The following is a 25,773-nucleotide window of genomic DNA, read 5'->3' as shown; positions in this document are numbered from 1 at the left end:
GATGCACAGGATTTGTAACTGCAGATTAGAAGCTGTGCTTAGTCATTTAGTCTACATTCTGCGCAGGATCCTGTACGTGTACTTATAGATCACCATAGTGATCCAAAAAGACCCTGTTTCCCATATATAAGAACTTTGTACTTTATTAGTTAACTGCACACTTAGAACAAACATATTAAAACTCCAGTGCAAATCTCTCCATATAGTGAACGCAAGAGATGCCAACCTGGCTATCTGAAACTGATTATATAGATGTCACATGCACCTGCAGTGTGCAATGCTAATGGAGTCAGCACTGTATTAAAATCAGTTCTCAGCCCACCCTGACATGTTTCGCTGCAGACGCAGCTTTGTCAAGAGGACAACGGGCAATGGATCCTGTACGTGTGAACACACTCTTAAGGGTACATTCACATGGGCAGATTCTCTGCAGACTTTCCACTGTGGGTTTAGCAATTATTTAGCTACCCATTAACTTCAATGGGTAGCAAAATATGCATGTGTTAACGTACCCTTAGAGTATGTTCTACACAGCCTAGAAGAGAATCTGTAAGCAGTTTAAAACTGCCGACAGCCCTATACAGAGGGAGAGGAGAGGAGTGTAAGAATACCATACAACCTGCATGATCAACAAAAACACTGTTTGGCATCCTGACCACCATAGTCAGTATCCAGGAAGTGAGCACTTATAGGAGTACTGCAGTCTTAGACACTTATCCCCTATCTGCAGAATAGGGAATAAATGTTTGATCGCGCGGGGGTCCAGCATTGTGGCAGCCCCGCTGTGTCCGTCACCCCTCCTGTACGACAGAGCCGGAGCCCCGTACAGGAGATAGCGGGGGGCCCAGCTTTCTGACCCCCCCGCGATCAGACACTTAACCCCTATCCTGCGGATAGGGGATAAGTGTCTAGGGCTGCAGATCTTCTTTAATGTTAGGTGCCCAGAGCCATCTGTATTGAGAGGTTCTGCTGCCCTGAATTTCAGTTCTGTGCGATAGCTCTAGCATCTAATCAGAAGACAACTATAGCTGTCAATCATAGCTGAGAGAAGGAGCCGCTGAAGAGCCTGGAGCCAGAACATCAAATAATATTTCCCTCAGTCATGCAGATGGCATGCAAAAACAGGTATCACTCTTCTCCCAGTCCTCAATACAGCTGACATGTTCCCTTTAAGTAGGTACAAGCTAAACACTTTGTGACAAGAATCCTGAAACACAGCATAACTATATGAGATGTGCCAATATAAAGGAAGGCTAACCTCTCCCATAAGCTCCTTGACCACTGGTACAACACCATTGTCTTTAGTGAAACCTTGGTATGACATGTTCCTGGCTGCTCTTTGAGTGCAGACAAATATATCACCATTGGCTGTTTCAAATGCGATGTAGGGCATGTCAGGTCGCAGCCAGCAGTTGGTCTGTCCAAACATGGTTTCCGGGCGCAAAGTGGCAGCGACTAAGAACACATTCCTTCCTTTCAGACCACTAAAAAGGAATAAGAAAAATAACAAAATGATATTTGCAAACTTGCCTGGATATATATTAAAGTTAGGCACAAAAACTGCAGATTATTTCCAGAACAAAAAACAAATTGCCAGTCTGGTGGCTGGATCTAGCCAATGTCCAATTGCATGTTCCAATATAGGTTTTTCTTCAATGATCTTGTGGTATTGAACAGATTTGGCTTTGGTATCTATGCAGTCTCACTCTCTGTACCTATACACACACACACAAATACATATATTATATATACATACGTGTGTGTGTGTGTGTGTGTGTGTGTGTGTATGCATTATGTTGTTGGTTGATTTTAGAAATGCTTCTTTTAAAAAGGTACCCATACACATGAGATAGCTGTTCAGCTATCAGCTATCTTTTTCCAATGTGTCCATTAACATTCGGAGAGAGGAAAGCGGATGCCCGACAGCTCTGGCAGCTAATCTTTGAGAACAAAAGAATCAGGCAGTTGAAATCCAACCTGTCTGACCCTTCTCAGGGGGAGAATTGGGAGCACCCAATAAATATTAGACAGTCAGTCGATCCCGTTGAGATAAGTGTTCGTTTTAAAGGGTTACTGACATTCAATAAAAGTTTTAACATGCTGCCCACAAGTGTCAAAAGTTTTGATCACACCAGGTCTCACCCGAGACCCCCTATGATCTCTTATCAGTCTGGAATGCCAGCAGCAGCGCGCAGCTTACTTCCTGGCTGGCAGATCCAACCTTTTTCTGTACAGTTCTCGCTATAGAAATGTACAGAAAAAAAAAAAAGTCTGATCTGCCGGCGAGCAGGGGAGTGGAGTGCCCTGCAACTCTCTTTATGTGGGAAACATGTAAGAAAGGTTTTTGCCAATGACAGTAACCCTTTAGCATTATACAAAACATACAAAGATGCATACATTGTTTAAAAACATACTACAAGCACTATACCCTAAATAAAATAAAAGAAATTTAAGTTAAAAAAATTTGAAGTAAAACATTTTTTAAGTCATGAACTGGAATAATTATAGATGAAAGTTAATTTTGCTAAAAAATAAAATAATAAATACAAATATAATAGACTTACCTCAGTTTCACTGGATAAGGTTCCAGGATCTTCATTTTGATAAGGATGTATTCTTGCGGTCCCACACCCTAAGTTTACAAAACCAAACAAAGAAAAATAAAATAAGAGCAGACTACAAAAACTATGTAAAATAAAGAAAATCAAAATAAAGGTGTAGAACAATTTAGCAGGTTATTATGTGATCACTTAAAGGGGTACTCCGCCCCTAGATATCTTATCCCCTATCCAAAGGATAGGGGATAAGATGTCAGATCGCCACGGTCCCGCTGCTGGGGAGCCCCGGGATCGTCGGAGCGAGTTCACTCTGTGCGTAATGACGGGCGATACAGGGGACGAAGCAGCGTGATGTCATGGCTCCGCCCCTCATAACATCACAGCCCGTCCCCTTAATGCAAGTCTATGCAAGGGGGCGTGACGACTGCCACGCCCCCTCCCATATAGACTTGTATTGAGGGGGGCAGGCTGTGACGTAACGATGCTCCGGACCCTGTATTGCCCGTCATTATGTGCAGAGCGAACTCGCTCTGCGCAGTAATGAAAGCGCGGTGCCGCAGCGACGATCCTGGGGCTCCCCAGCAGTGGGACCGCAGAGATCTGACATCTTATCCCCTATCCTTTGGATAAGGGATAAGATGTCTAGGGGCGGAGTACCCCTTTAAATACTGAACATATAATATTAAAAGAAAATGAAGTAAGAATCCCAACCTCTCCAGTCTGTCTGTCATGATCCATGCATGGCTGACCATCCCGAGGAGAATAGATGGTGTACCTGAGAGGAAAAAGGGAAAAAATTTTAACATAAACAAAATCAATTAAAAAAATTATTAAGAAACTTCTTTTAAAAGTGTGCAGAGATTCAAGCCCAGAACCAATAGGAAACATGTACTGGTGGTGTACGTCGTTAATAATCATTTATTGCAGTTATTCCCAACCAGTGTGCCTCCAGCTGTTGCAAATTTATAACTCCCAGCATGCCCGGACAGCCTTTGGCTGTCCGGGCATGCTGGGAGTTATAGTTTTGCAACAGCTGGAGGCACACTGGTTGGGAAACACGGGTCTAGTTTTTCAACAGCTGGAGGCACACTGGTTGTGGAACACTGGCTTACTCCAGCATGCCCAGACAGCCTTTGGAAGTTGTAGTTTTGCAACAGCTGGAGGCACCCAGATTGGGAAACACTAAGTTATTGTAGCACAGGATAGGACAGGACTGGTTACAGTAAACAGAGTTATGTCAAGTGATGAATGCTCAAGTGCTGGTGAGGTTGGCATTTCCTAAGGGAATGTTCACACTAAGGAATTAGAGATGAATTTAGTCAAGTAATTCCGCTCACTTAATCCGCTCCAATTTATCCTCAAATGAAAGTCCATTGGATTTCAATGGACTTTCCACTGCTCTGTTCACACTGAGGAATTTCTGCTAGCAGAATTCCAATGCTAAATTCTATTCTTCCGGAGAAACGGACATGTTTTTCCTTCAAGCAGATACCGCAGGTAAAAGCCCATTGAAGTCAATGGTATATATTTTTATTATAATTTTTTTTTTAACTGACAAAATGAGTTTCGCGTGGAAATTCGGCAAGAATTCCGCATAAGGGAGAAAATGGCAAAAATGTTCCTAACTGGAATTACCGTATTTATTGGAGTATAACACGCACCTTCATTTTCACAGGGAAACATGAGGAAAAAAATAAGTAAATGTTAAATAAATGACTTGGAAGCTCTGAACTATATGCCTCATCCTCCCCCCAACTTTGATCCCCCCTGCTCCTCAGTTTGATCCCCCCTTTTATAGCCCCTGTGCCATATTTACCTCCCTCTGACCCCGTGTGCATCCTTTCCCCAGTGATTCCGCCCTGCTCGTTATATCCCCCCCCCCAGTGATTCCGCCCTGCTCGTTATATCCCCCCCCAGTGATTCCACCCTGCTCGTTATATCCCCCCCCAGTGATTCCGCCCTGCTCGTTATCCCCCCCCCCTCCGCTTTTAAATGTTTTTATACCACGCTCCGGCAGGCTCAGGTCAGTAGCTTGCGAGGCTGTGCGGCAGCTATGTCGAGGAAGAGTGACATCTCCCGCCAGCTCCTCTGCACATCACTCCTCATTCCCTGCAGCCGCCACTGGTCAGTGTGACCACAGCGCCGGCTGCTTGTTAAAGTTCAGCAGCTCGGCCGCGGCCACTTTAGAACAGCCGCCAGCAGCGGCTGCAGGGAATAAGGAGTGACGTCCCTGACGCCATGCAGAAAAGCCAGCGGGAGATGTCACTCGCCCTCGAAATACCTGCCGCACAGCCTCGCAAGACCTGCAGCATTACCTGAGCCTGCCGGAGCGCGGCCATGTAATGGATAATGGATAAGTAAAAAAATATAAAATGCAGAGCAGGGGCGTCGCCCTGCCCGCAGGAGCCGCCGCTGGTCACTGTTTTAATGTGGCCACGGCCGGGCTGCTGATCTTTAACAAGAAGCTGGCGCTGCGGCCACTTTGAATCAGTGACCAGAACATTGATTGGCATATAACACGCAGGTAGGGTTTTTGCCATAAATTTAAGTTTTGAAAATAAATATGGTATTCCTCTTCAATTCTGTTCCAATTCCTCAGTGTGAACATACCCTAAGCGTCCTGTACACAGACATTTCCTTACTTTATGCTCCATTATCATAACACATGTATTCGACAGGCTTTATTTCTCCCTTTCATTGTAAAGGAGTGTGATTTCAGATGTGTGGCACTTCTCTGCACGGAACCAGTAACTCCTACCCTACGACTCTGCAAAAATGCCAAATGACGAGACACGATTAACCCCTTAACGACGCAGGGCGTATATTTACGTCCTGCGCCGGCTCCCGCGATATGATGCGGGATCACGCCACGATCCTGCATCATATCGCATCAGTCCCGGCGCTCATCAACGGCCGGGACCCGCGGCTAATACCACACATCGCCGATCGCGGCGATGTGCGGTATTAACCCTTTAGAAGCGGCGGTCAAAGCTGACCGCCGCTTCTAAAGTGAAACTGAAAGTGACCCGGCTGCTCAGTCGGGCTGTTCGGGACCGCTGCGGTGAAATCGCGGCGTCCCGAACAGCTGACCGGACACCGGGAGGGCCCTTACCTGCCTCCTCGGTGTCCGATCGACGAATGACTGCTCCGTGCCTGAGATCCAGGCAGGAGCAGTCAAGCGCTGATAATGCTGATCACAGGCGTGTTAATACACGCCAGTGATCAGCATAGGAGATCAGTGTGTGCAGTGTTATAGGTCCCTATGGGACCTATAACACTGCAAAAAAAATGTAAAAAAAAAAAAAGGTGTTAATAAAGGTCATTTAACCCCTTCCCTAATAAAAGTTTTAATCACCCCCTTTTCCCATAAAAAAAATAAAACAGTGTAAAAAAAGTAATAAATAAACATATGTGGCATCGCCGCATGCGTAAATGTCCGAACTATAAAAATATATCATTAATTAAACCGCACGGTCAATGGCGTACGCGCAAAAAAATTCCAAAGTCCAAAAAAGCGTATTTTGGTCACTTTTTATACCATTAAAAAAATGAATAAAAAGTGATCAAAAAGTCCAATCAAAACAAAAATCATACCGATAAAAACTTCAGATCACGGCGCAAAAAATGAGTCCTCAAACCGCCCTGTACGTGGAAAAATAAAAAAAAGTTATAGGGGTCAGAAGATGACATTTTTAAAACGTATAAATTTTCCTGCATGTAGTTATGATTTTTTCCAGAAGTGCGACAAAATCAAACCTATATAAGTAGGGTATCATTTTAACCGTATGGACCTACAGAATAATGATAAGGTGTAATTTTTACCAAAATATGCAATGCGTAGAATGCGTAGAAACGGAAGCCCCCAAAAGTTACAAAATGGCGTTTTTTTCGATTTTGTCGCACAATGATTTTTTTTTTCCGTTTTGCCGTGCATTTTTGGGTAAAATGACTAATGTCACTGCAAAGTAGAATTGGCGACGCAAGAAATAAGCCATAATATGGATTTTTAGGTGGAAAATTGAAAGGGTTATGATTTTTAAAAGGTAAGGAGGAAAAAACGAAAGTGCAAAAACGGAAAAACCCTGAGTCCTTAAGGGGTTAAAGACAGGGGTATATGGGCATCCAAAGAAATCCTGGTTTTGTATGTACCACATGCCTGACAATGGTTACATTAATTAACTGAAACACTAATTTTTTTTTATACGGACTGAATAAATAAGGAGATTTTTTTAGCCTTACCGTAAAATCTCTCTCTTTCTCGAAAGATCAATTGGGGAACACAGACTCTGGGTATATGCTGCTGTCTCTAGGAGGTTGACACTATGGTAACCAAAAAGTCGGCTCCTCCCAGCAGGATATACCCGCCTCCAGGCCACTGAGCAATTCAGTTTGGTCTCAGAGCAATAGGAGGAGACCGACAGGTCAAAGGAAAAAAAATCATGACCTGTCCGAGAACCCGAAGAACAATAACCGAACACTCCCTTGGACAGATAACCGAAAAGGAAACCCCAGAAAAGGGGCGGGAGCTGTGTCCCCCAATGGATCCTTCGAGAAAGAGATTTTACCGCAAGTCTAAAAAATCTCCTTTTCTCTATCGTCTCCATTGGGGGACACGGTCTCTGGGACGTACCAAAGCCGTCCCTTGGGTGGGCAGAGAATAAAAAAGGTCAGGCCGTCTGCTGTACCACCGCCGCCTGCAACACCTTACGGCCCAGACTAGCATCAGCCGATGCGAAGGTATGAACCTGTGCTGAAGAACTTACCAAAAGAAGTCTTCAGACTGTAGTCTTCAGTCAGCATTTTCACCTGCAGCAAGCCAAGCTCATAGCGAGGCGAACAGGGAGGTAGGGGGACCCGGATCCATGAGGTACAACCTGACCGATGGCGAGAGGGGGTTAACAGTACATCCAAGATGCCTGCCACCTCTCGCAATGGGGAAACAGTTAACATTGCGTTCCTGAGTCCCCACATGAAAACAGAAATAAAAAGGAATAAAAAAAAAACTAACATTCCCTAAACCTAATAAAATAAAAAATATGAGATTTGGTCTGGAGAAAACCAGACCATGTCCACCTCCTTAAGACACTAAGCAAAAACTGAATTGCTCAGTGGCCTGGAGGCGGGTATATCCTGCTGGGAGGAGCCGACCTTTTGGTTACCATAGTGTCATGCCTCCTAGAGACAGCAGCATATACCCAGAGTCTGTGTCCCCCAATGGAGCCGATAGAGAAATATATATTTTTTATACACATATACATAGTGTGAAGGGTTGAGGGAACGGAGTAAAAGTTTTCTTGATAACTTTGTAGTCCAGCCTGAGCTTGAGGCATACATTTTATTTTCTGATATGACTTGCATATGCCTATAGGGGGAGATTTATCAAAACCTTTCCAGAGAAAAAGTTGCCCAGTTGCCCATAGCAACCAATCAGCTCGCTTCTTTTATTTAAAAAAAAAAAAAAAAAAAAAAGCCTCTGTAAAATGAAAGAAGCGATCTGATTGGTTGCTATGGGCAACTGGGCAACTTTTCCTCTACACACGTTTTGATAAATCTCCCCCATTGTGACTGTAAAAGTGCAGATTTACAATGGTTTGCTATAAAATGTTTAGTGTTGGCAACAACATTAAAGGAACGTTGAGGGAAAAAAATAAAATTGTTACCGTTTGCCAAATTTGATCTTGTTCCTCTCTTTCAAGGTTAAATATTGCCATTTTACAAAGGAATCGTAATATGGATTGACATCGGTGGTAATGAAGGAACGACGCCAGTCGACCTAGAAATCAACCATGTTTATGTAGACTGTCAGCTGGGAAATGTCTGGACAGGTGCAGATGACTATTAAATGGTTAATACAATAGGAGACATTGTGCAGCAGAAAAGGGAGGCTTGTGCTGCCAGAACAACTGATGGTGCAGAAAACACATGTCCTAGAACAGTGTTTCCCAACCAGGGTGCCTCCAGCTGTTGCAAAACTACAACTCCCAGCATGCCTGGACAGCCGAAGGCTGTCCAGGCATGCTGGGAGTTGTCGTTTTGCAACAGCTGGAGGCACCCTGGTTGGGAAACACTGTCCTAGGCAATGGCACTTCTCAGTTTTACAACCCATGGAATCACATGAAAGAATGCCTTCTTGAATGCTGCCTGTTATCCCTATACAAAGTCTATACAGACACACACATTGGTTTTCTCCAGTTCACATTATGCTGGTTGTACTCTGAGGGTGGCCTATTTTTTTTAATATAAATATTGCATAGACCTTGTTGACCAGAAATTATCATTTTTCAATATCTCTGCTTACTGCCAGTGAACAAAACATTCATTTTACATAGCAGTGAATCAGTTTAGGCCAGCGCTTACTGGTGAGAGCTATCTGACAGAATCCTCATAAAATGCTTATTTTTCTAATTCGGGAGACAAATTAAGATTTCAACCAGTGGTGAAGCCAAGATGTCGCCATACAGTGGTTAGTGAGGCCCAAAAATAACAAGTTCAGAACTTCTAGTCTATGCAATTCTACCAGCACATTTCTTTGTTCATAAAGGGTTTGTCAGACAACCCCTGTAAGGCTGGGTTCACACCACGTTTTTCAAATACGGTTACCATATATGGTTTTCCGCTAAAAAACGTATGGCAAAAACCGTATGCAACCGTATGACTCCAAATACAGTTTTTCCCCATATACGGTTCCAAAACGTATGTACGGTTCTATCCGTTTGCATCCGTTTTTGCTATTTTGTTGGAATTAGTTTTCAAGCAATTTAATAAAGTTACTATTGTTCTATTGAAATTCCTTCTGCGCATGTGTCAACTCCAAAAACGGATTAGAAAAACCGTGTGCAACCGTATTCTGTAATTCTGTGAACGGTTCTCATAGCCAAAAATGTTAAAAGAACCGCATACGGTTTTCCAACCAGAGGCAAAAACGTGCTCGACAGCGTTTTTGCCTACGGTTGAAAAATCGGCAAAACGGTATCCGAGGCAAAACGGATGCAACCGTACACAAGATTTGGAATATGGTTTACAATGCATGCTCTATGCATAAGGTTTCGGATACGGTGGTATACGTTTTTTTTGCGGAAAACCGTATGCGGTTACCGTATTTGAAAATCGTAGTGTGAACCGAGCCTTACTGAATATATTAAAGGGAATCTGTCATCAATGTCACCGCACTAACCTGATGGCACAGGCAGGTAGTGCGGGTGACACTGCTGAAAATGATACTCACCCGCAGGCTGATCCGTGGCCCTTTTTGTCTGTTATTAGCAGGCTTGGTGCACAAACTGCATTCACAAGCCTCCAGGGGCACGTAGACCTCACGGCTGCTGCTTCCTCACTCTGTCCATAAGGAAGCAGCCATGATGTCAGCGTGCTCCGAGAGTGCTACCTGTGCACCAAGCCACCAACCCAATGTTGAGCATAACGGGCAAACAGGGCCACAGATCGGCTAGTGGTGAGTATCATTTTCATCAGTGTCACCCGTACTACCAGCCTGTACCAGCAGGTTAGTGCGGGTGACACCGATGGCAGGTTCCATTTAATGCTCGTAAAGGTGTACTTCGCCTCTAGACATCTTATCCCCTATCTAAAGGAAAGGGGGATAAGATATCTGATCGCTGGGGACCCCCACGATCTCCCTGCTGCACCCGGTGTTCGTTTAGAGCGTCGGGTGCAGCGGTGGAGGCTTTTGACGACGCAGTCACGCCCCATTCGTGACATCACGGCCACGCCCCATCAATGCAAGTTGATTGCATTGAGGGTATGTGGCCATGACGTGACAAGCGGGGCGAGGCGTGACTATGATGTCACAAGGCTCCGCATCGCCAGTCAACCGGAAAGGAGCGAAGTTCGCCCCGTGCACCGGATGTCTGGGGTGGCGCAGCTGAGATTGCAGGGTAGGGGGCGGGGGTCCCCAGCAGCCGGACCCCTGTGATCAGACATCATATCTCCTTATCCTATAGATAGGGGATAAGATGTCTAGGGGCAGAGTACCCCTTTAAGCTCTTCCTGCACGAACAATGCAGGAAGGATCCTTTACCTACATCTAAACAATTTCGTACAAGATGGTACTCTTACAGGAAACAGAAGCTGTGCCCACATGATCAACCACTGGAAGACAGCCGTGACTGAAGAAAAGAACATGCAATTCATTAGAGTTACAGCTAATCTTATTGGCTATTACATTGTAATAGCATTTACATATAGATTATATCTGAGGCTGAGCTTTCCAAAAGAGTATATGCTTGCAGAATGAACTTACCTTTAACCCCATAGATTTAAGATCTTCTATAGTCAAAGGAGGGAAATATTCAAGCCAATGCTCAGCCTCAGAAAAGCTTACTATCTCTTCATCTGACAGGCCCAGAGACTTCATAATCCCCCACTGGTACTTTGAAGTGCCACTTTTTGCTGCAGCTTTACTCTGCCAAAACAGGAAAACACATCAGCTCCTATCACGTCATAGACACGTATGTCACCAATGTCTCCACAAACCCATCAATTTCTGCCATTCCTGTTACTCTTATTGGAAATGTATTAATAAACTGCCAAGTGGGTGGTAGTAGTAAAGAATGGCATGGTCTCGGCCTGTGCAGAGACACATCCTATAAACAAGGCAAATGGTAATAGTCAGTTGTTAATTTATTTATACATTTCCAGGAGGAATAGCAGAGGAACAGTACAACACAAAATTCTAAAAAAAAAATAATAATAAAAAATACACCCCATCATATTCCAGGAATTCAAGTATTTACTAAAAGTGACAGGAGTCCTTACTAATCTCCAATAATGCTTTACCTTTTTTCCCTTCGATTTATCCTTGATAATCAGTTCATCATCTTTTTTAGACAATGGCTCTTCATCCTCTTCCTCCTCCTCAGGAAACTGTGGTGGGCAGCCATATAACTCCATTTCTCTCTTTAGCTTATCTGCACATGCCTGACATAAGAAGTGATGTTACAATGGCCATACTGAGAACAAGTCACCTGTAAATACACTATGGGGGAAGTTTATCAAAACCTGTGTAGAGGAAACGTAGACCAGTTACCCATAGCAACCAATCTGTTTGCTGCTTTCATTTTTCAGAGGCCTATTAACCCCTTAAGGACGCAGGACGTAAATGTACGTCCTGGTGAGGTGGTACTTAACGCACCAGGACGTACATTTACGTCCTAAGCAGCCAGGGACCCGCCAGCAATGGCCGACGCCCGCGATCTCGCGGGCGTCCGCCATTAACCCCTCAGGTGCCGGGATCAATACAGATCCCGGCATCTGCGGCAGTTCGCGATTTAAATGAACGATCGGATCGCCCGCAGCGCTGCTGCGGGGATCCGATCATTCATAACGCCGCACGGAGGTCCCCTCACCTTCCTCCGTGCGGCTCCCGGCATCTCCTGCTCTGGTCTGTGATCGAGCAGACCAGAGCAGAAGATCACCGAAAACACTGATCTGTTCTATGTCCTATACATAGAACAGATCAGTATTAGCAATCATGGTATTGCTATGAATAGTCCCCTATGGGGACTATTCAAGTGTAAAAAAAAATGTAAAAAAATTTAAAAGTAAAAGTAAAAAAAAAGGGAAAAATCCCCTCCCCCAATAAAAAAGTAAAACGTCCGTTTTTTCCTATTTTACCCCCAAAAAGCGTAAAAAACATTTTTTATAGACATATTTGGTATCGCCGCGTGCGTAAGTGTCCGAACTATTAAAATAAAATGTTAATGATCCCGTACGGTGAACGGCGTGAACGAAAAAAAATAAAAAAAGTCCAAAATTCCTACTTTTTTTAATACATTTTATTAAAAAAAAAATTATAAAAAATGTATTAAAAGTTTTTTATATGCAAATGTGGTATCAAAAAAAAGTACAGATCATGGCGCAAAAAATGAGCCCCCATACCGCCGCTTATACGGAAAAATAAAAAAGTTAGAGGTCATCAAAATAAAGGGATTATAAACGTACTAATTTGGTTAAAAAGTTTGTGATTTTTTTTAAGCGCAACAATAATATAAAAGTATATAATAATGGGTATCATTTTAATCGTATTGACCCTCAGAATAAAGAACACACGTCATTTTTACCATAAATTGTACGGCGTGAAAACAAAACCTTCCAAAATTAGCAAAATTGCGTTTTTCGTTTTAATTTCCCCACAAAAATAGTGTTTTTTGGTTGCGCCATACATTTTATGATATAATGAGTTATGTCATTACAAAGGACAACTGGTCGCGCAAAAAACAAGCCCTCATACTAGTCTGTGGATGAAAATATAAAAGAGTTATGATTTTTAGAAGGCGAGGAGGAAAAAATGAAAACGTAAAAATTAAATTGTCTGAGTCCTTAAGGCCAAAATGGGCTGAGTCCTTAAGGGGTTAAAAAATGAAAGAAATGATCTGATTGGTTGCTATGCACAACTGGTCAACTTTTCCTCCTTGCAGGTTTTGATAAATCTTTCCCTATAACTCCAGGAACTTACTTTGATGGGCATGCCAGTACAATGAAGTCCAAAGGGGAACAGACATTTCTTGCCTTTCAGTCTCTGGAAACCTACAGAAAACTAAGCATCATAGAATAGTAAGCACATCAGACGATTCACTATATGTTACATACAGAAAACCTCCCTATGTCTGACCACTGAATACTCAAACATTTATTAAAGGGGTACTCCGGTGCTCATTTTGTTCAAAAGGCTCAGGACCGGAGGCTGTGATCGTGACATCACACCACACCCCCTCCCATAGACATGAATGGAGGGGGCGTGATCGTGACAACCAGACCATTGTCGTGGGAACCTGGCGTTGGTTTAGAACGCCGGGTGCTACGGGAGATCTCGGGGGGCTCCAGCAGCGGGACCCCCATGATCAAACATCTCATCCCCTATCCTTTGGATAGGGGATAAGATGTCTAGCAGCAGACTACCCCTTCAAGGCGTTCTTTTATCGAGGACACAGCCTAAAAACTTCATCGATTAGGGTGTTTGGATCGATCAGATATCGATCTAAAAAAGGCCTAACCAATAAGAAGAGTTGTATGAATCTTACTAATCTTATACACTAAGTAAGTAGTCTACAAACTGGGTCATCCAGAAGATGCAAGACTACAACTCCCAACAATGACTGAAAAAGGTTTTGTCCAACTCCAAAGAAGGAAAAGAATGTGCCAGAGTGCAGGGGTAGCTTGCAGCCCGTACATATGCAAACAACGGGAAAGGTAAGTCTGGGTATTTAGATTGACACATGGTAAGTAATGGGAGGGAATTAGTGGAAAAATTAAACCTTTCTTGTGTGGGGGGAAAAACCTTTTTTTGTGTGAAAAAGCTATAACATTCCAAATGACTGGTATTACAATGTGCAAAAAACCCAATAGTAAAGGCATCTGTAAGAAAACAACATGATGTACCACCATCTAGCACATAATATTTCTTACCTCACATTTAGATAGGGAGAATGTATGGCCCAGGTGAAGACGTCCATTCATGTAAGGATAAGGAAAAGTCACAAGGTACTTGCCTTTGCTAGAACATAAAGAAGATTATCATGCGGAGGAGCTAATTCTCTTCGTCAGAACAGTATCAAGCATATCTGTATTGTAATGGTGGGGGCCCCAGGGATGACATTTGTTCCCCCCTGGTGGAATAATAAAACATAACTATAACTTCTGATTTACTAATATATGTCCAATTTTATGTTTCCTTTGAAAACCCTCTGGGAGCTCCCATTAGTCTGATTCTTACTGATCTGATTTTTTCTGAAAAAGTATAATCAATACAAAGGTCACCCCCAAAATATATTTTAGGATGTGCTCCAATAACTCCAGGGACCTGGAGCCACCCCAGATGGGAACACTGGATGCAACAAGCTGGATGTTTTCCACCCAGCATCCTCTCCAACACTCCATAGACTGAAATGGTGCACAGCTGCGGACCTATAGACACCTGTCTCTGAATCAAAAGACAGACAAACAGCTCCTTGACTGACACTTTGGTTAAAGGGGTACTCCACCCCTAGACATCTTATCCCCTATCCAAAAATTAGGGGATAACATGTCTGATCGCGGGGGTCCCGCTGCCCCACCGTAACGTAACGGCCATGCCCCCTCAATGCAAGTCCATGGACTTGCATTGAGGGGGGCATGGTCGTGACGTCACGAGCGGGGCGCGGCCGTGATGTCACGAGCCTCCGTCCCGCACCACCAGTCATCCGAAAAGGAGCGAAGTTTGCTCTGTGCACCGGATGTCTGGGCTGCCGCAGCTGAAATCGCGGGGGTCCCCAGCGGCAGGACCCTCACAATCAGACATCTTATCCCCTATGCTCTAAACCAACGTCGGGTGCAGCAGGGAGATTGTGGGTGCAGCAGCGGGACCCCCGCGATCAGACATCGGGGATAAGATGTCTAGGGGCAGAGTACCACTTTAATACCTAGGTTGATGCCAGGAGCACTTGCAGTCCCTTAGTAGCTTTGGCAAAAAGAGACATCAAACCCGGACCCTTTCAGGTGCCTTCCGGCCCGGATGGAAAAGGTAGGTTTGTTGGGGGGAGTCCTCTCTCATTTTGGAGAAGGGCTTGCGATGGACTGCATCTTCATGCACGTTTTTTTTAGTGTGACACGTTTGCACTTTTCCTATCACTCCTTGGTGATAGAGAGCGTGTGCCTTGGCTCTTAAAAAAAGAAAAGAAAGACACTGCATGCAATGTTTATTAATGCGGCCCAACCGTGCCAGAGGTCATCTATACTGGGTTGAAACATATACGTAAACTTAGCCTTATAAACAGAAGTCTATGGGGGAGATTTATCAAAACCAGTCCTGAGGAAAAGTGGCTGAGTTGCCCATAGCAACCAATCAGATCGCTTCTTTCATTTTTCACAGGCCTTTTCATAAATGAAAGAAGCGATCTGATTGGTTGCTATGGGCAACTCAGCAACTTTTCCTCTGGACAGGTTTTGATAAATCTCCCCCTATGTTTCTTAAAACTCCAGGGACAACCAACTAGGACTTTATTTTTCCGATGCAGTCCTTCACCAACAATGAAATGAAAAATTGTACAGGAGACATTTTACTATTAGGAATACATTAGGACAGGGGTCTCCAACCTGCGGCTCTCCAGCTGGTGCCAAACTACACCTCATTGGCTGACGGGCATGCTGGGAGTTTTTAGTTTTGCAACAGCTTGAGAGCCACAGGTTGGAGACCGCTGTATTGGGCCGATGGCATGAACCAGAAGTACACTTCTATATTAAAGGGTTACTCCGCTCCCCAGCATCCGAAACATTGAGTTCGGAACGCTGGGTGCGGGCTTCCGTGTTAACCCCACCCCCTCGTGACGTCACGCCCCGCCCCATCAATGCAAGTCTATGGTAGACTTTCATTATGGGGACAGGGCGTGACGTCACGAGGGGGCGGGTGTGAACACGGAAGCCCGCACCCAGAAATCGGAACTCAATGTTCCAGACGCTGGGGAGCGGAGTAACCCTTTAAAGAAGTTCAGGTAATCCGCTCTAACTTACCTATTCTGGTTATCAGAAGCATCGACTTCAAAAACCTTTTGACTCTCCCATTGTGCTTGAATATCTTTTTCAATTTTCTTTAGGAAGTCCACCTTAGCCGTACCCTTTCGCTCCTTCAAAAACAGCACAGAAAAGACATACAAAAAGTTTAACACTATTCAGCACCTACAATTGTTCATATCTACCCAAAACAACCTATATACTGGACAGTTTGCCTATTCACCCATGATGTGCTGTTATAGTTCCCATATCACGGTGCGGGGAGGTCTCAGCCCTCTAAATAAGCTTTAAGAGACTGTTATTGGCAATAATCTATATGGGTGCATTCACATGTACGGTATCCCATGCTTATTTGATGCACAGGATTTGAAGCTGCAGATTTTCATGTAAACAAAATGACTGAACACAGCCGCTTCAAATCCTGCGCATCAAATATGCACAAGATATTGTACGTGTGAATACACCCTAACCCAGTGGTCTCAAACTGCGGCCCTCCAGATGTTGCAAAACTTCAACTCCCAGCATGCCCGGACAGCCGTTGGCTGTCCGGGCATGCTGGGAGTTGAAGTTTTGCAACATCTGGAGGGCCACAGTTTGAGACCACTGCCCTAACCCAACATTTATACATTAGTCCTGACTGCAGCAAGGTAGAAACCCTTATGTTGTGCTTGTACCTTTAACTATAAAGATCACAGCAACAACACTATGTATACAACAGGTAACATGAGAAAGGTCATCTAAGGATGTATGCTTAGTAGGCAAATTTAGGATGCATGATCTAAGGGTAAAAACAACCAACTCAGTATCCAATAGTAAAAACATTAAAAAAAAAAAAAAAAAAAATGGACATGGGGTTCAATTAATTTGCAAAATCTGGGCCAAAAGTCAGGAAACTAAAAAAAAAGGGTTGCGCAGAATTATTTTTACTGGCGACTTAAGTTACAATATTAGCTTAACTCCAGGATGACCATGTTGAGAATACTGTAACTTAAGAACATAGTTCTATGGAAGACTGATAAATGGATCAGCAGATCCCTATATAGCCAGTGCAGAGGAGATGTCTGGGGAGCTGCAGACTCCTTTGTTCGTGTTTAAAGGGGTTATCCAGGAAAAAAAACTTTTTTTTATATATCAACTGGCTCCAGAAAGTTAAACAGATTTGTAAATGACTTCTAATAAAATATCTTAATCCTTTCAGTACTTATGAGCTGCTGAAGTTGAGCTGTTCTTTTCTGTCCAAGTGCTCTCTGATGACATGTGTCTTGGGAACCGCCCAGTTTAGAAGCAAATCCCCATAGCAAACCAATTCTACTCTGTGCAGTTCCCGAGACAAGCAGAGATGTCAGCAGAGAGCACTGTTGCCAGACAGAAAAAAATAACTCAACTTCAGCAGCTGATATTTATTGAAAGGATTAAGATTTTTTAATAGAAGTAATTTACAAATCTGTTTAACTTTCTGGAGCCAGTTAATATTAAAAAAGAAAAGAAAAGGTTTTTCCTGGAATACCCCTTTAATATAGACAGGTTATGTGACTGTAGCAACCAATCTAATACCAATCTAATCTGCGCGTCCGACATTACTAAGAGAACCCGTGAGGGCAGGAACACATATTGCAGAAATGCTGCAGATTTTCCGCTGTATAAAATGTGCCAAGGCCAAAAGTGGATCCAGCAGGAAAGTATAAAGCCCCCTTCCCATACGTCAGTTGTCTATCGGTGCGGTCATTTGAATAGGACAGTTCCCATTTATCTGGCATCTAACTTAAAATGATTATCCAGGAAATAAGTTATTTATTGTTTTATATCAACTGGCTCCAGAAAGTTAAACAGATTTGTGAATTACTTCTATTAAAAAAAAAACTTAATCCTTTCAGTACTTATGAGCTGCTGAAGTTGAGTTGTTCTTTTCTGTCTAAGTGCTCTCTGATTATACTTATCTCGAGAACTGTTCAGAGTAGAAGCAAATCCCCATAGCAAACATCTTCTACTCTGTGCAGTTCCCGGGACAAGCAGAGATGTCAGCAGAGAGCACTGTTGCCAGACAGAAAACAACAACAGCTCAACTTCAGCAGCTGATAATTATTGGAAGGATTAAGATTTTTTAGTAGAAGTAATTTACAAATCTGGTACAAAGAAAAGATGTGTGTATCGGCGCACAAAAATGAGAAGTATATTGATATTTCCTGGGACTCCACCATCAAAATATACCCCTCGCCACTTCCTATGACCTCCGTAGCGTGGACCACAGAATAGGAAAGATCGCCAAACAGAGCGGCAAGGATCAGAAGACCTCTACCTCCACTGTTCCTTGAATAAAACAACCGCATCAACATACCCCCCCCCAGGGTACCTATTGTAGCTGAACAACCTATTATTATCACTTCACCTTCCCGAACACCATTATCTGTAAGTACATCAACCCAAGTTTTTTTCCTGGAATACCCCTTTAAATTAGACACCGTATGGTGTAACCCGCCGAACTGGAGCTGGATAGAGGACTGCGTATTTCTGCGTTCCCCTATCTGGCATGCACAATGAATAAATGCCGGATCCTGAACAAGTGATGGCGACTACTGCACATTTGTCATCAGTTGTGGCAAGTTTTAGGCTGTGAACCCTGCCCAAGTCATTCCTAATCTACTCCTGGTGTTGGCTTATTTTTCCTGCAGAAAATCTGCAAAATTGCTGCAATGTGTTTTCTTAGTATTATTATTCCTTTTTCTGTTGTTGCTATTGGTCATTGTACCATGTTATTAATACTATGTACTCTCCTACCTTGGCCACCCGCTGCTTGCTTTCTAAGTATCATCCTTTGTTGAGTTTTGTATATTGCAAATGACTCTTTGCGCCCGGCAAACCCCTGATGACGTTCGGTTTATGCGTTATTTTGACCAAACAGAAACGCGTGGGGGGGTTAGTAACAAAGGGGTATAAAAATAACTGTTCCATCTATAAAGTGATGAATTGATGTGTGCATTTACTGTGACTTATTGAGGGACAGCATTTATATATATATATATATTTTATATTGGATTTCTTTTCTTTTGCCTTTTCTTTATGTTTGGTGATAGTACCAGGTTTTGACACACTTATACACTCTAAATATCTGGTGTAGTTTTAGTATAACCAAATAAAGGTTACGTTTTATGACGCCTTTCTCATTAGTTTCATAAAAATAAAAGTCACAGTAGAAAGTCATGTTGGCTTGCTTGTGTTACATGGATTTTACATCCGTCTCCATGATGTCTGATAATCCAGAATCTGTAATGCCCATCTGATGCTTGGCGTATACTAAATTACCAATGGATCTGGATGTTCAGACAGTTATGAAATTCCAGGATAGAATTTAGTTGGGAGTTTTGAGATGTCAGCCCGAAAGAGAACACCAGCAAATCTTGTGATCTCAGCCCTTGTACCGGGACTCTCAGATTTTGGCTGAATTGTGACAGTCCAGATTGCTATACTGTGAGGGAAGTGACAGCTCATGAGGTTTTCTGGACTCATGGATTCTCATTCATAAGAATTTTATTATAGACAGTTGTGATAGCCTGCGGGATGTAGAGTATGGGGAGCGTAGCCGTGCGGTAACTAAAGGGTGCTTGCTAACCCTTGCTATTCATGACACCAGGGTGGGGGCTCGGTAATGCTTGTCCTACCGCCACCCTTCCCAAGAGCAATAGGGAGGTAGGTAATAACAGATTGTCCACAACTGGAGAGTTTTCTGAAACAGGATTAACTTTTACTGAAGATTTTCTGCAAGCTTCAATAACGGAACAGTCTCTAAGCATAACCACTGCTTTCCTTGGAGATTGACAAAGGTTGGGACTTTAGCATTTAGAGTCTTTAAGTATTGTGCGCTGTTCCACTGGATTTAGTTGAGGTCCAGTAGTCACGCTAGCATTAGCGGGATTTAGATTAGAACTCACGGTGTTGGTTCAGCTGAGGCCGGCAGGTTTTCAGGCCTAGCGTGTCTTTGAAAGTTGCGTAGATCCGTCCTGCTAGTCCGGCATATACGAGAGCAGCAACCCAAGAGAGCGATAATTGGACACAGCTCCCTTATATGGGCAGGGGCTGGACTAGTGCTAATTGGTCCATACTGATGTCAATCACCATTACAAAGGCTTGTGGGTAACACGTGACCCAAGGACCTCCACCATAGAAGCTATTAACATGGTCACATGACCGAAGGTCCTGCAACGCTAAATAAGGTAAGTACTATATAAAAATAAATATATATATATATATATATATATATATATATATATAAATATAAAATTATTAAATATATACATGTATTAACATTAAAGAATTACACTTGAGTAGAGGCGACTAGGGGCTGTTCCACCTGAGGGACCCTACCTGAACGTAGTTACTCTGACTTTGGGGACCTCTACACTAGGTATGGTATGTAATACGGTACCGGGACACCAAACAGTATAAACCGTACTTGTATGATTCCTGTGCATGGCTGTTTTCAAACACTGCCATGGAATTTAAATGATGTGAAATGGAACATGCTCAGACCCAGTCCCCTGGTCCATCAGTTGGACACCCACTGATCTAATGGTTATAAAATATGCTATAGATCAGTGGTCTCCAACCTGCAGACCTCCAGATATTGCAAAACTACAACTTCCGGCATGCCCGGACAGCCAAAGGCATGCAGGGAGTTGTAGTTTTGCAACATCTGGAGGTCCGCAGGTTGGAGACCACTGCTATAGATGAAAACTGACTATAACCAAAATACCCGTTTAGTAAATATTTAAATTTCCCAGGAAATGACAAATTAAAAGGGTATTTTCCTATGGATACTTATGGCATATCTACAAAATGCAAGAAAGGCCCAACAGATGCAGATCCCATCTATCTTTAAACCTAGGGGCTCCCGGCTCTGTCCAGTCTCCTTGTGGCAGCTGGAAGTTGCTGGGAATGTAGAAACAGCCAAATAGGAATAGGCCGTCTTACACAATGTTTATTACTCCCATAGAGGGTAATGGGGCTTACATAAAACAATGTTGCCCCCCAGCTCCATAACTCAGGAGTTAGGCTATGTTCACATATGTTCCTTTCAAAGCCTCCGCAGCATATTATATTTAAATAATGGAACAAAAAACGCTGCATGCAGTATTTTATCTTCATAATGACAGACTCCATTAAAGCCAATGGGGTCTCTTGGGACCTGGCAGTGGGTGTTTAGACCCCCACCGATCACTAGAACAAGCATGGAGAAGTGCCCAGCTAATATTAATATCTCTCTCTCTCCCCATACACTGGACTGTCCTCACTACTGATCACAGCTGACATGGTGGGGATATCCATACACTGTGGACTGTCCTCACTACTGATCACAGCTGACATGGTGGGGATCCCCATACACTGTGGACTGTCCTCACTACTGATCACAGCTGACATGGTGGGGATATCCATACACTGGACTGTCCTCACTACTGATCACAGCTGTCATGGTGGGGATCCCCATACACTGTGGACTGTCCTCACTACTGATCACAGCTGACATGGTGGGGATATCCATACACTGTGGACTGTCCTCACTACTGATCACAGCTGTCATGGTGGGGATATCCATACACTGTGGACTGTCCTCACTACTGATCACAGCTGTCATGGTGGGGATATCCATACACTGTGGACTGTCCTCACTACTGATCACAGCTGACATGGTGGGGATATCCATACACTGTGGACTGTCCTCACTACTGATCACAGCTGACATGGTGGGGATATCCATACACTGTGGACTGTCCTCACTACTGATCACAGCTGACATGGTGGGGATCCCCATACACTGTGGACTGTCCTCACTACTGATCACAGCTGACATGGTGGGGATATCCATACACTGGACTGTCCTCACTACTGATCACACCTGTCATGGTGGGGATATCCATACACTGTGGACTGTCCTCACTACTGATCACACCTGTCATGGTGGGGATATCCATACACTGTGGACTGTCCTCACTACTGATCACAGCTGTCATGGTGGGGACCCCCATACACTGTGGACTGTCCTCACTACTGATCACAGCTGACATGGTGGGGATATCCATACACTGGACTGTCCTCACTACTGATCACAGCTGTCATGGTGGGGATCCCCATACACTGTGGACTGTCCTCACTACTGATCACAGCTGACATGGTGGGGATCCCCATACACTGTGGACTGTCCTCACTACTGATCACAGCTGACATGGTGGGGATATCCATACACTGTGGACTGTCCTCACTACTGATCACAGCTGACATGGTGGGGATCCCCATACACTGTGGACTGTCCTCACTACTGATCACAGCTGACATGGTGGGGATCCCCATACACTGTGGACTGTCCTCACTACTGATCACAGCTGTCATGGCGGGGATCCCCATACACTGTGGACTGTCCTCACTACTGATCACAGCTGACATGGTGGGGATATCCATACACTGTGGACTGTCCTCACTACTGATCACACCTGTCTTGGTGGGGATATCCATACACTGTGGACTGTCCTCACTACTGATCACAGCTGTCATGGTGGGGATATCCATACACTGGACTGTCCTCACTACTGATCACAGCTGTCATGGCGGGGATTCCCATACACTGTGGACTGTCCTCACTGCTGATCACAGCTGACATGGTGGGGACCCCCATACACTGTGGACTGTCCTCACTACTGATCACAGCTGTCATGGCGGGGATTCCCATACACTGTGGACTGTCCTCACTGCTGATCACAGCTGACATGGTGGGGATATCCTTACACTGTGGACTGTCCTCACTACTGATCACAGCTGTCATGGCGGGGATTCCCATACACTGTGGACTGTCCTCACTGCTGATCACAGCTGACATGGTGGGGACCCCCATACACTGTGGACTGTCCTCACTACTGATCACAGCTGTCATGGCGGGGATTCCCATACACTGTGGACTGTCCTCACTACTGATCACAGCTGTCATGGCGGGGATTCCCATACACTGTGGACTGTCCTCACTACTGATCACAGCTGACATGGTGGGGATATCCATACACTGTGGACTGTCCTCACTACTGATCACACCTGTCATGGTGGGGATATCCATACACTGGACTGTCCTCACTACTGATCACAGCTGTCATGGCGGGGATTCCCATACACTGTGGACTGTCCTCACTGCTGATCACAGCTGACATGGTGGGGATATCCATACACTGTGGACTGTCCTCACTACTGATCACAGCTGTCATGGCGGGGATTCCCATACACTGTGGACTGTCCTCACTGCTGATCACAGCTGACATGGTGGGGATATCCATACACTGTGGACTGTCCTCACTACTGATCACAGCTGTCATGGTGGGGACCCCCATACACTGTGGACTGTCCTCACTACTGATCACAGCTGTCATGGTGGGGATATCCATACACTGTGGACTGTCCTCACTACTGATCACAGCTGTCATGGTGGGGACCCCCATACACTGTGGACTGTCCTCACTACTGATCACAGCTGTCATGGTGGGGATATCCATACACTGTGGACTGTCCTCACTACTGATCACAGCTGTCATGGTGGGGATATCCATACACTGTGGACTGTCCTCACTACTGATCACAGCTGACATGGTGGGGACCCCCATACACTGTGGACTGTCCTCACTACTGATCACAGCTGTCATGGTTGGGATTCCCATACACTGTGGACTGTCCTCACTGCTGATCACAGCTGACATGGTGGGGATATCCATACACTGTGGACTGTCCTCACTGCTGATCACAGCTGACATGGTGGGGATATCCATACACTGTGGACTGTCCTCACTACTGATCACACCTGTCATGGTGGGGATCCCCATACACTGTGGACTGTCCTCACTACTGATCACAGCTGTCATGGTGGGGATATCCATACACTGGACTGTCCTCACTACTGATCACAGCTGTCATGGTGGGGACCCCCATACACTGTGGACTGTCCTCACTACTGATCACAGCTGTCATGGTGGGGATATCCATACACTGTGGACTGTCCTCACTACTGATCACAGCTGTCATGGTGGGGACCCCCATACACTGTGGACTGTCCTCACTACTGATCACAGCTGTCATGGTGGGGATATCCATACACTGTGGACTGTCCTCACTACTGATCACAGCTGTCATGGTGGGGATATCCATACACTGTGGACTGTCCTCACTACTGATCACAGCTGACATGGTGGGGACCCCCATACACTGTGGACTGTCCTCACTACTGATCACAGGTGTCATGGTGGGGACCCCCATACACTGTGGACTGTCCTCACTACTGATCACAGCTGTCATGGCGGGGATTCCCATACACTGTGGACTGTCCTCACTACTGATCACACCTGTCATGGCGGGGATTCCCATATACTGTGGACTGTCCACACTGCTGATCACAGCTGTCATGGCGGGGATTCCCATACACTGTGGACTGTCCTCACTACTGATCACACCTGTCATGGCGGGGATTCCCATACACTGTGGACTGTCCTCACTACTGATCACAGCTGTCATGGTGGGGATCCCCATACACTGGACTGTCCTCACTACTGATCACAGCTGTCATGGCGGGGATTCCCATATACTGTGGACTGTCCACACTACTGATCACAGCTGTCATGGTGGGGATCCCCATACACTGTGGACTGTCCACACTACTGATCACAGCTGTCATGGTGGGGATCCCCATACACTGTGGACTGTCCTCACTACTGATCACACCTGTCATGGCGGGGATTCCCATACACTGTGGACTGTCCTCACTACTGATCACACCTGTCATGGCGGGGATTCCCATATACTGTGGACTGTCCTCACTACTGATCACAGCTGTCATGGTGGGGATTCCCATATACTGTGGACTGTCCTCACTGCTGATCAGTTGTCTCCACTCCTTACTATAAAGCATCCTATAGATCCCGCGGTGATAGCGCCCCGTATAAGCTCCTCCCCCTCTCGGGCGCACATATATCAGGACTAATATATTATACTGTATTACTGTACGGGATCAGTCCTCACTTACCGTCATGGTCCCGGACAGCACAGGCCGATCACACTTGCTGGCTGCAGTCCTCCCTGTCACACACGTTGCCGGCTACTTAGCGGAAGTCAAGAATTTTCCCTGCAAAGCATGCCGGGCAATGTAGTGTTTATTTACTCCTAGCGAAGAACTCTGGAATCTCTCAAGACCACAACTCCCAGCATGCATCGGGTTGGAGATTGCATCATGTAAGCGGAGTCTTCCAATTGGACGATGGTGGATCCATAATGCATTGCGGTAGATGCACAGATCGGTAGTCCTGGTTGATGGTGGACAGTCCAGTAGATACAGCCCTGGTAATGTAGAGCCTGGTGTACTCCATAGGGCTCTACTCAGTGGTTGTATGTGTGTAGAGGAGACACAATTCATCTCATTCCACCATGATGGCATCACACATGAAGTATCCCAGTACAGAAGTGTACAGTGTGTGTGTATATATATATATATATATATATATATATAAATATCCTATGTGACAGGATCTACAGCCTGTGAACTGCTGTGCGCTGACCTCTGCACTGCTGTGAAGTCCCATAGGGCAGTGTTTCCCCAAACAGGGTGCCTCCAGCTGTTGCCAAACTACAACAGCTGGAGGCACCATTCACCATGATGTGAGTGAGGCTGTCCGGGCACGCTGGCAGGTGTAGATTGGCCACA

At 44.8% G+C, this 25,773-nt stretch overlaps 1 protein-coding gene across 2 annotated transcripts in view; it reads right to left on the bottom strand.

Annotated features, from left to right (window-relative positions):
- LARS1 (leucyl-tRNA synthetase 1) overlaps positions 1-25,247 on the bottom strand; it is an 83,886-nt gene extending 58,639 nt beyond the window's left edge. Inside the window, exons 1-10 of one of the 2 annotated variants that reach the window (XM_056574884.1) lie at positions 25,099-25,247; positions 16,059-16,171; positions 13,980-14,067; positions 13,030-13,110; positions 11,352-11,492; positions 10,816-10,977; positions 8,219-8,331; positions 3,270-3,333; positions 2,565-2,632; positions 1,259-1,484 (exon numbers count right to left, since the gene is read on the bottom strand). In XM_056574884.1, coding sequence (XP_056430859.1) covers positions 1,259-1,484; positions 2,565-2,632; positions 3,270-3,333; positions 8,219-8,331; positions 10,816-10,977; positions 11,352-11,492; positions 13,030-13,110; positions 13,980-14,067; positions 16,059-16,171; positions 25,099-25,104 — 1,062 coding nt within the window. In that variant the 5' untranslated portion in view covers positions 25,105-25,247. Of the gene's footprint in view, positions 1-1,258; positions 1,485-2,564; positions 2,633-3,269; positions 3,334-8,218; positions 8,332-10,815; positions 10,980-11,351; positions 11,493-13,029; positions 13,111-13,979; positions 14,068-16,058; positions 16,172-25,098 lie in introns of those variants that run through there. The other variant, XM_056574886.1, reaches the window with a different exon arrangement.
- Positions 25,248-25,773: the final 526 nt, after the last annotated feature.

Source organism: Hyla sarda, chromosome 4, assembly GCF_029499605.1.
Source record: "Hyla sarda isolate aHylSar1 chromosome 4, aHylSar1.hap1, whole genome shotgun sequence".
Lineage (NCBI taxonomy): Eukaryota > Metazoa > Chordata > Amphibia > Anura > Hylidae > Hyla > Hyla sarda.
This window is presented reverse-complemented; position numbering and strand designations above follow the sequence as displayed.